The 10,945-nt window shown below is 44.8% G+C and overlaps 1 protein-coding gene across 2 annotated transcripts in view; it reads right to left on the bottom strand.

Annotated features, from left to right (window-relative positions):
- Mindy4 (MINDY lysine 48 deubiquitinase 4) overlaps positions 1–10,945 on the bottom strand; it is a 152,848-nt gene that overhangs the window by 22,306 nt on the left and 119,597 nt on the right. For both annotated transcript variants that reach the window (XM_008827521.3, XM_029560838.1), the window contains exon 15: positions 8,333–8,494. In XM_008827521.3, the coding sequence (XP_008825743.2) occupies positions 8,333–8,494 (162 nt within the window). The remainder of the gene's footprint in view (positions 1–8,332; positions 8,495–10,945) is intronic.

Raw genomic sequence — 10,945 nt, 5'->3', positions numbered from 1 at the left:
CACAAAAGACCTTGGATAGCCAAAGCAACCCTGAGCACTAAGAGCAATGCTTGGGGGGGGGGTGTTACAGAGCTAGAGTTATAAAATTAACATGGTACTGGCACAAAAACAGACCCATAGATCAATGGAACAAAATTGAAGACACAAATATGAGTACATGCAATTTTAGCCACCTGATATTTGACAAAGGGGCCAAGAACATTCACTGGAAGAAAGACAGCATGTTCAGCAAATGGTGCTGGCAAAACTGGATCTCCACCTGTACAAGAATGAAACTAAACCCCTATCTTTACCTTGCACAAAAGTCAACTCCAAACGCATCAAAGACCTCAATGTGAAGCCTGAAACTCTGAAACTGTTAGAAGAAAGCATTGGCAATAACCTACAAGATATAGGTGTAGGAAAGGATTTTCTAAACTGCACATCAATTGCTCAGGAAACAAGGTCAAGAATAAAAAAAAAATGGACCCCATTAAATTAAAAAGCTTTTGTACATCAAAAGAAGTATCAATGAAGTGAATAGAAAACCCACAGAATGGGAGAAAATCTTCACCAGCAACACATCTGACAGAGGTTGAACATCCAGAATATATACCAAACTCAAAAAACAAAGAATAAAGAAAGGAAGCAACCCAATCAAAAGATTGGCTAAGGAACTGAACAGAGAGTTCTCAAAAGAAGAAATAAAGATGGGTAAAAACATCTTAAAAGGTGTTTACCAAAGTTAGTAATTAGGGAAATGATAATTAAAACCACTTTAAGTTTCATCTTAACCCAGTCAGACGGGTTAAGATCAAGAGAACAAACGATATCAAATGCTAGAGAGGATGTGGAGAAATGGGAACACTCATCCACTGCTGGTGGGACTGCAAACTTGTGCAACCCCTATGGAAAGCAATGGGGAAAACTTTTAAAAAACTAGAAATAAGCCTGCTATTTCACCCAGTTATACCACTCCTTGACATCTACCCAAAGGACTCATCCTATTGCATATATACTTATACATCCATGTGTGCTGCTGCTCTTTTCACAATAGCTAAGAGATGGAAGCAGCCTAAAATGTCCCTCAACTGATGAATGGTTAATAAAACTGTGGTACACCTACTCAGTGGCGTTCTACTCAGCAGTAAGAAAAGATGGAATTATGAAATTTGCAGGTAAATGGATGGAGCTAGAGAGTGTTACACTAAGTGAAGTAACAAGTAACACAATCTCAGAAAAAAAATCGACATATGTTCTCCCTCATATGTGGAACCTACACCAAATCCTTATAAGTATATATGTATCCAGACATAACTACAGGAACCAGGATGATGAAAAGGAACCAGGGAAGTAAAGGAAAAGAAAGAATCTGAAAGAGAAGAACAGTAGGAAATAGGCATTATTCAGAAGGTGATAGGTATAAAAATGAGGTTATTTTAAGGGGAGGGGGAGAGAAGATTATACAAGGAACCTAGGGAATAAAGGGAAAGAAGGAGCTCAAGAGAGGTGTGACCATAGGAGAAGGGTATTATTAAGGAGAAATGGGAAAAATGGGAAAAATGGTGGAAAGGTTAGACAATGCAAGAGATAAATAATGACTAGCTAGTTTAAAAAAAAAAAAACAGAGGGAACCATATTAGTCCAACAGCCTACTGACAAATTATACATACAACTAAATCAAGGAATATATGTCTAGGCAAGGTTTATCTGAGAATGTTTGGTCATTGCCCAAGCTGTATCTACATGGCACATGGTAATTAAAAGTACCAAACTGATGTAACTAACCTTGGATGTTTAATAGCCATACTTTGAGGCCTATACTAATTTGGTCAGAGGGATATAAAGGACAGTTTTTGCTCCTTGCCCTTCTAGGTCAACTAAGTTCCAGGGGACTATGAGCATCTCTCAAAATGTCCTGTAACTGGTGACTCACCTGTCCTCTTGATCAAGGAGGCCATGGAGATCCCACCAAATGGACTTGAACCAGTGTCCAATCTACAAAGAGGAGGGTGAACACAGAGGAAACATTTTCTCCATGCTTCCAGGTGAAGCCAGCCATGGTTGAGCAGGACCTTTGACTTATCTTCACATAGATGGAACTGGCAAAAGAAAGGAGCCAGGGACTCCTCCCAAGCCCATGTCACCCCTGAGGAACAGATCCTCAAATGGCCTAAAGAGCAAAAATAAATTGGTTGATCTGGGCCAACTGTATGGTCTTAAACACCCAAAATGAAAGTATAACCAAAGATTAAAGGGGTCAATATAATTTTTTAAGATTCCATGTTTATAGCTAAAGGCTACATAATAAGAAACAATGCCAGACAGGAGATACTTTCCTTTGAGCTGTTGGCCAGGGTGGCCCAAGAGATTCCCAGACAGTAACCCAGCATAGAATTGGGAAATTGAACAGCAGATGCCAATCTTATCTAAAGGAATATTGACAGCTGATTGCTGCAAAAGGAGGAACAGCTGATCTTCCTAAAACAAGGATCTCTAGATAGGCTGATAGATTCAGTGGATGGACAAGCACTGGGGAAAGTCTGGGGGCTCCAACAAGACAGTAGACAGTAACAGGGATGACAGAGTATATGGGCTTGTGTCCGAAACTGCCTGTTTCCTCCAAGGGGTGGGACCTGCTGTGAAGATTTGACTGGGGAGGGGTTTCTGCACTATCTTGTGATGGAGAAATGAAGGAAAGCTTAATTCAATTAGGACCTCGAGAATGGTATGGGGCTTTAATGGTTTTACTAAGCCCTTTGATGGGACAAGATCTTTGTAAAGTGAGAGAGGCTTTGGCAAATCTGAATGATTCTGACCAGCATGTAAAACATGTCCGTAAAATAACCGAACACCCTATAATAATTATAAAAAGGACCAGACAGAAGAAATGGTCCACTTGGGTTACTTGAAGACAAATGTGGCAAGACTTATGTCAAGGCCAAATTCCCACAGAAAAAAACTGATAGAAAACCAAATTTGGTACTAAGGCATTTCTGAAAGGTTTTAAAACCAGAAGAACAGTTTACAAAGGACATTCAAAGGATAAATACTGTACACGGGTGGTTAAGAATCCCCTAGGATTAAAGAAATTGCTTTTCTCTTCTGATAAAGGCTATATTAGGGGTGGAAGCAGTTTTTCCCACCAAGTTTTCTCCCAGCAACCAGGTGTGGTCAATGGGGTGATGACAGATATAGCTACAGTCAGGAGGCAGACCCAGGGCCTGCCTGACTCAGGGAACCAACAATTGCGGTGGGGACAGGACAAGACGCCTGACTCCTTAGCCCAGTGCAGGGTCAGGCAACTGGATCCAACACCTGTAAGTGTATCAAGAATAAAAGAATTCATAGAAACTCCATGTAAAATCCCCCAAGTGTGAAATGACTCCAAAGGGATAACTAAAAGTGGTAAAGAGCTGACCAAATTAATGCCGCGTACCCATGCTATGATACCTAACAAGGAACTATTGAGAAAACAGTTAATACAAATGGACAAAACCTTTCCATACTATGAGACCTTGTTTATGATTGATTTAATATATAATGTTAACCTTCCTCGGAGTGTTTTACAGATGTAAAACCCATTTGAAAGATATCCAAAGAAGCAAAGGCCAGCTATAGCTGTAAGATTCTTGGGAGTTTTATGCTTGGGTAAGATGAAGTCAGAGACTCCCAAACTATACAACTGTTAAGAAAATCTGCAGTACCAGGGTGGGTTGCCCCACTATGAGCTGTTGGTCAGAGAGAGCCTAGAGGTCCTCCTAGAGGTTCACCAAGGCTACTTCCATTAATGTCGGTTTTACACTAGAAAGGTTGGTAATGCCACGTTGCTGAAGACACTGCATGCTGTGAGCACAGGAGAAGAAGAGATGGAACTGAGACTAAGCCAAAACACTCCATGCCACTGGATGGATGATGTTCATATTGCCAGAAGGCGCTATGCAGATGGCTGGGGAAGAAAGGATCCCCTATGATTCTACTGAACAATGGACCCTGCATGCTGCATGCTATGGACATGCCAAGCAATGCCTGCAAGTGCAATAATGGCTCGACCAACATACATACAACTGACAAACTTCTAATTGGATAAGGCCTACTCCTAGGGGTGTGTTAATGAATATAGTACACCTACTGGGATATCTTCTAGACATTTGTATTTACATTCATGTTTGTTTAAATGTGTCTACTTCCTTCCATTTGTCTTTATAGTAGAAGAAACACCACTGAGATAGATCAATGGCCACAGCTTAAAGACAAATAATGGGGAAGCCCAAGAAATCACTATCTCGCTATGATACAAGAGAGATTGCCCTACATCTATCACCCCCTCCAAGGCTCCAAGGCTCCAAGGCACCAAGGCAGGAAAATTGTAAGAGCAGAGGAAAGGGGTGGAGTGTCTCCCAAACTATTTCCTCCAAGGGGCGGGGCCTGCTGCAGAGATTTGACTGGGGCTTTCTGCACCATCTTGTGATGGAAGCTGCGAGCTGCCCTCCAGGAATGCGTGGTGGCAGGTGTGGGGAACGAGCAGCGGTGGACATGGAGAAAAGATGGCCCTGGCGTCTCACCCGCATTGCAAGAAGGGGCATTTACCAACCTGGAGTGGGACTGTGCGCACAAGATGCATGGGTGAAAGTTAACAGAGACCGTGGGAGGGCACGGAAGCGATCTGGAACCGTGTTAGCCTGTTGCGCAGAGCTGGGTGCCAGGCATTAGTCTCTGTAAGTTTCTCCATCCCCCCCCCCCCAAGATATAAACTATAATAAATTCACATAAAATATATGATATGGTTTGTCTGATAATGCAAGAGACTCCAAGAGAACTCTGGCGACAGGGATACAGTGGGGGGGGTATGGGAGGGTGACATTTGGGAAGTGTGTATATAGATGAATAACATTGTTTGGGATGTTCTCTATGATACACACACACACACACACACACACACACACACACACACAAACCAACCAATAAAAAAATGACATATTTGAGGAGAAAGCATAAAAATTTACTTCACGCTAATTAGTAAAGGTGATAAACATTACCATTGAAATCTACCTGATTACTTTATATCCATACTCTGGTGCCAAGGATCCGAGTGTAACTGACTGTGACTAATAATAATCAGATACATAGAGATTAGAGACACATGTGCAAACATCTAAGTGTTAGTAGCATTAAAAATGAGTCTTTCTGTAGGAAACAGTATATTTTAAAATGAAATGGAGATCTTTCTTAAAGGTTAAAAACTCATTCAATTTTATGTCTTACAGGGTTTATACTGAGTTCAATATTGTATAACTGTATTAATTCAACTGTGAACCTAAAAATTTACAGCCACTTTTGAAAGAGATGTATCTTTGCTCTGGAAATTGTTATTGAATATGTTAAAGCTGTAATGAAATGCTTCTTCTAATCATGTGGTTATTAAATAAATAAAAAATGTGCAATAAATAAATAAAAGACCCTTTAGGACTTTTGGCCTTGAAGTACTGAGATCTGAGCCTATATTTTGAGCATGCCAGGCAAGTGCTCTACCACTGAGGTACATGCCCAGCCCTGTCCAGGGCTTGCAATGTTCAGTTTAGTAAAAGGAATACTTTTTTTTTTAAACGTGTATGTGTGTATTGCCTGCATGTAGATAAGTGCACCCGAGTCGTGCAATGCCTGCGGAGGACAGAAGAGGCTGTCGGATCCCCTGGAACTGGAGTTACGGACAGTTGTTAGCTGCCATGTGGGTGCTGGGATTCGAACCTGGGTCTTCTGCAAGAACAGCCAGTGTTCTTAACCTCTGAACCGTCTCTCCAGCCCATAAAAGGAATACTTTTACAGCACTGAATTTTACTGTCCAAGAGCCTGATATGTTCTTCTGTCTGATCTTTTAGCAGCTCAGCAAAGCCATTATCATTTTATGGAAAAAATCTTGCCTAACTGTGGTCAAGTTTATTAGCTGGTATTTTCACATTTTGCTTCATTTTTGAAAAGGATCTTTTTTGTCACATTTTCTATACTGTGTTGTCCATATCAAGAATGCGTTTGATTCTTTTGTGTTATATACAATCATCTTACTAAACTGCTTTTTTGTTTGTTTTTTGAGACGAGGTGGGGGGGGTCTCCCTGTAGTAGTCCCAGCTGACCTGAAACTCGATAAGTAGACCAGGCTGACCGCAATTTCACAGAGATCCAACTGCTTCTGCTGCCCGACTACTGGGATTAAAGGCATTTGCCATCACACTTGGCTTCTATTACTAAACTTTTAAAACATTATAGTAATGGTTTTCATTTGACTCACATTGATTTCTAATTAAATAGGTCATGGCATTCACGCATGAGTTTTCAGGGGTGTTTTTAAAAAGACGTTTTTGAAAAAATTTGTGTGTATGTGTACGCATGCCTAGCATCTCTGTAGCGGTCAGAGAGCAACAAGTGGAAGTTCATTCTTTCCTTCCCCAATGCAGGTCCTGGGGCTTGAACTCAGGTCATCAGGCTTGGTGGCAAGTGCCTTCACTTGCTGAGCCATCTTGCTGGCCTTCTGTGGTGGTTTTAAATGGTGAATCATGTAAAGGCGACATGAAGTCCAGAGGTAGGAGTGACACTAAAGTGGTAAGGCCTGGGGAGGGCTGAGAGAAGAGGGCAGGGAAAGCTCTGGGAGGGCCTGCTCAGGCAGCCAAAGCCCGTACCACAGACCGAGTGGCTTAAACAACAGAACCTAGGTTTTCACAGTTCTGGAGCAGTCTGAAATCCTGGGGCCACCTTGGCTAATGGATGACAGTCTTCTCTCCGCCTCACAAGGTCTTCAATTGGGTCTGTGTCTTAATCTCTTCTCTTAATGATACTCTCATTTGGATTAGGGCCATACTAGTGACCTCATTCTAACTTAATCACCTCCTTAATGCCATCCCTGAGTATAGTCCCACTCAGAGGTCAGGACTTCACACATGAATTTTAGAGGCGATCACGCAGCCAGTTCTGGCAGGTGGAAGAGCACCAGAGCATCTTGAGCTTAGAATAGTGTGACTAGATCTATGTTTTTAAAGATTGCACTGGTCTCAGTGAAGGGACAGGATGGGAGGTGGGATTTCAGGATAAAGGTGTCAAACACTGGGTCTTCCTCATGCCCAGTGGAGGGGCCAGGCCAGGGCAGAGACTTGGCTCAATTCAGGCCTAGGCTTGGGTATTCAATCTTCCTGGGGCTCCTCTGTCCCATGTGACTGATACAGAGCCCTAGCACCTTGCACACAGAAGGGAAGAAAGGTGGTGTTAAGAAGGGGAAGGAAGCACTTTGCCTGAACTACTACATTCTGCCTGAGGCTTCAGGGGAAGGAGAAGACATGGTCCAGCCTTTCCAGCTCCAGAGAAAGAAACGTCTAGAATTCCCTCTTTAGTGAGCTGTGGTAGAGAAAAAAATCCACTTACTGAAGGGGACAGCACTCCAAGGTTTGGCCAGCAAATGGCTGTGCGAGTTCAAGGGACCTGCGAGGAGACAGCTGTAGGGCCTGGTTTCTCCAACAGTTACCTCATGCTGAAGGAAGGATGGCCTTGGCTGTTTTTTATATTAGTTGCCTTCTATTAACCAAATAAAATGGTTTATTTTTTAATAGGCAACCTGGACACAGAAAGAAACTAGGGTTCCTGGTTAGCCTGGAGAATATACAAGGCTGACCAAGCTTACCCCATTCACCTGCTTGGTCCACGCAATGTCAGGTTGATGACTGTTAGAGGGTCTCACACTCAAGGCACTGGGTCTCCTCCCTGGCCATGAGGTCATATCCCTGCCCTCATTCCTGACACCAGCACCACCAGGAAGAAGCTGCCTTTATTCTCTTCTCCCGGGGTGTTTGGAACCCACACATGCATTCTACAAGCTAGGGGTGTCACCCAGATAGGGTCCATGAACAAGGGATAGCATACATAAACATGTGGTCATGCAGGAAAGTGGGATGAAAATCCCAGCCCCCTCCCACCCTGAAAAGCCACTCACCTAGCACTCTCTGGGGCCCCCATGGGGTGAGTCCCTGCTTCCTGGTTGTGAAGGCATGGTGGATAAAGCACACGTGCACACACACACATACCCCAGATGCAGCCACTTTGATACACAGCTACATTGTAAACCCCTTAAGTCCTTTTTAGATTATACTTCTTAGAACCCAAAATCAGCTGGTTTGGAGTCTGAAGGAAGTACATGTAGCATGGGCAGAAAACTCATTTTTCCTTCCCGGCTGCCCTGTATTAGGCCAGACCTGAACTTTCAGCCAGATCTGGGAACTGAAGCCCAGTTGTCTTTTCCCCATGTGCCTCCATCTCATGAATCCAGGGAGGTAGGCGCTGGGGGGTCTGGAGCACATGAGTAAGTGGGTACCTGGCATACATTGTAGTGTTCAAAGAGAGATAGGAGGCCAACGTCACTTTGTGCCTCAATGCCTCGGAGGAGTGTAATGTTCCCATCCCCTGAGTCCAGTTCCACCACATCGTTGAAAACATTGGACACGGCTTTCCCAGTAAGGAGCAGATTGACAAGTTCCTGTTGATGAGAAAGAGGGAAGCCGCGTCAGATTTCTGAATCAGGCTTGGAAGGGTGAAGCGGAGGCTGGGAACAAGGGAAAATGGGTGGAGGAGGAAAGAAAGCAAGGAAGGAGCCAGACAGAAGGCAGAGTTGAGACAGGAGGGATTCGATTTTCCCACAGGCTCTGTGGGGAATCTGCCAACGGTTCCCATCACAGCAATCGAGGGACTCAGCAGTCTGTACACACCACAGCACAGACTGTACACAGGAGCCTGTCCTATGTCCTAGTATGGGAGGGATCTTTGGGTGGATACAGCATAGTGCTATGCTTGGGGCCATCCTGGGGAGGGGGCTGTCAAGGATGTGCCTCTGTGGTTCAAACCCAACACAGGATATGAGTGGGGCTATAAAAATGTATGAACAGAGTGCTCCCTGGCCCACATGGACTTACAGCCACATAACCAAGTGAGAGTAGCTTTGTTGAGGAGTGACCTTGAGGTGAGTCTTGAAAGACAGTGTTTTTAAATAAGCTTTTTAAAGTCTGAAATGTCTTTAAGCACAATGGAAGTTGCAAAAATAGTCCAGAGAGTTCCTGTGTACCTTTCACCCAGGTTCTCCCGATTATAACATCTTAGAGGACTCAGTACATCTCACAGACAATCTCGCACACTGTAGCACTGAGGCGTACTCCTAGTAGGGTCACACAGGGATGGCAAGGACAGCAGGTGAGGGAAAGAGGAGCAGAGACAGAGAGGGCAGCGAGAAGACACTGTTGATCTTGCCTGGGATGTTAGGTATCCAGCACGCTGCCAGGCAGCAAATGTGTAACTAGGAGCAGTGTCAAGTGTGGCATGCACCTCTGGCAGGCTCCAGCTCATGACAGCTGTGCTGCATTGGATCACTGAGGCGAGAAGGGCCCTAGAGTATGTGAGACACTCCTGGGTCCCATCTCTGGTTAGGAATGGAGAAACTGAGCCTGACAGATGAGAAAGGACTTGCCCTGGCCACACAGGCAGAAAGTGTCAGAGCCAAATGTTCACCCACATCTGCTGGGTCTAGACATCTGCTCCACCCTGCATTACCCTGATGGCAACTGTGCCTAGACAAAGATTCAAGTTGAAAGGTAGTGGCCTCCAAAGACCAGCCTGGGAAGGATTCTGGTGAACCCAGCCTTAGTATTCAGGTAAGCAGCCCTAGCAGGGGTGATGATGCTGGTGAGACAAGCCGGCAGGCAGCTGTCTCCCAGTCCATGGGAATGGCCGTGCCACCCCTAACCCAGCCTACGTGCTGCAGGCCAGAGTTCACAAAAGTATTTTCCCTTGAATTGTGAAAACAACGTCCGGGGTTAATAAACCCTCCATTGACACCAGCACCCCTGCCCCAGTGACAGTTAAAGAGGCCTCACTGAAGGCCACCAAGGGGCCCCTATTGGAAGGAGACACTGAGGGGCCTCATTGTGTCCTTGCAGAGGAAATGCGAAAAGAATTTGGAGGAAATATCTGCTCTAAGATACTGTACCTCAGGGGCAGAGGCTACTAAGAAAAGTACAGTCGTTTTCTTAGGCAGGAAGATTTTCCATCTGGTTTTCAAGAAGAAAGAAAGCCCTTGCTCTTCCACCTGGATGTGTTCAGAACATTCCTTCCAGCAGGAAGTCTTGCCATAGGGAAAGGGGGTCCACACTCCTCCTGCCCTTCAGTATAAAAATCTCACAGTAGCAAAGCTTAGCCATTGTCCAGTCAATTGCTACTCAAAGTAATGGGCTTTTCAAACAGATCAGCAACACCTCCCCACTGGGGGAGCCTAGTAGAAGTTTAGTCTCAGAGAGGAGTAGTGATAGATACATGTAATCCCAGCACTAGGGAGGCTGAGGCTGGAAGAGCTGAAGATGGAGGTCAATATATAGAAAGACCTATCTCAAAAAACCAAAAGAACAAAAATAAAATGAAGAGGAAATATTCCTCAGCCCCGGCCCCAGCCCCAGACCTACCCCTGAGACTGAATCAACTCTTCAACATGATCCCCTAGGATTGGTGTGCAAATCAAAGCAAAGCAGCCGTGATCTGCTTTGTCTCTTCCACAAATGAGGAAACTAAAGCTTGGAAAGGGAAGCAGCAGCCTCAGATCCCTGTGAGTGCAGCAAAACCAGACTTGAACCTAGAAAAGGATGATGCTGGCCTGGTCTCTGCCCCCCACCTGATTCTCCCACAACACCCTTGGGCAGCACCTCTCTCTTCCACAAAGAGAAGCTCCACAGGGGAGACAGGTACTCAGAGGAGGGCAGGGCCACCAGGCAGCCAGGAAAGTAGCCATTTTTCCCTGGCTTTCTTCCAGGAAGAGGGTGGTAGCCAAGCCCCTACCCCTCTGCGGGTATCTGACACACCACAGACCTCAAATTGACCCTGCATGGGGCCCAATTAGGTTTCCAGAACTGGACATCAATGAGTCAAAACCTTAGAAAAACTGGTCCTA

The sequence above is a fragment of the Nannospalax galili genome, unplaced genomic scaffold (assembly GCF_000622305.1).
Source record: "Nannospalax galili isolate Female #2095 unplaced genomic scaffold, S.galili_v1.0 scaffold132, whole genome shotgun sequence".
NCBI lineage: Eukaryota > Metazoa > Chordata > Mammalia > Rodentia > Spalacidae > Nannospalax > Nannospalax galili.
This window is presented reverse-complemented; position numbering and strand designations above follow the sequence as displayed.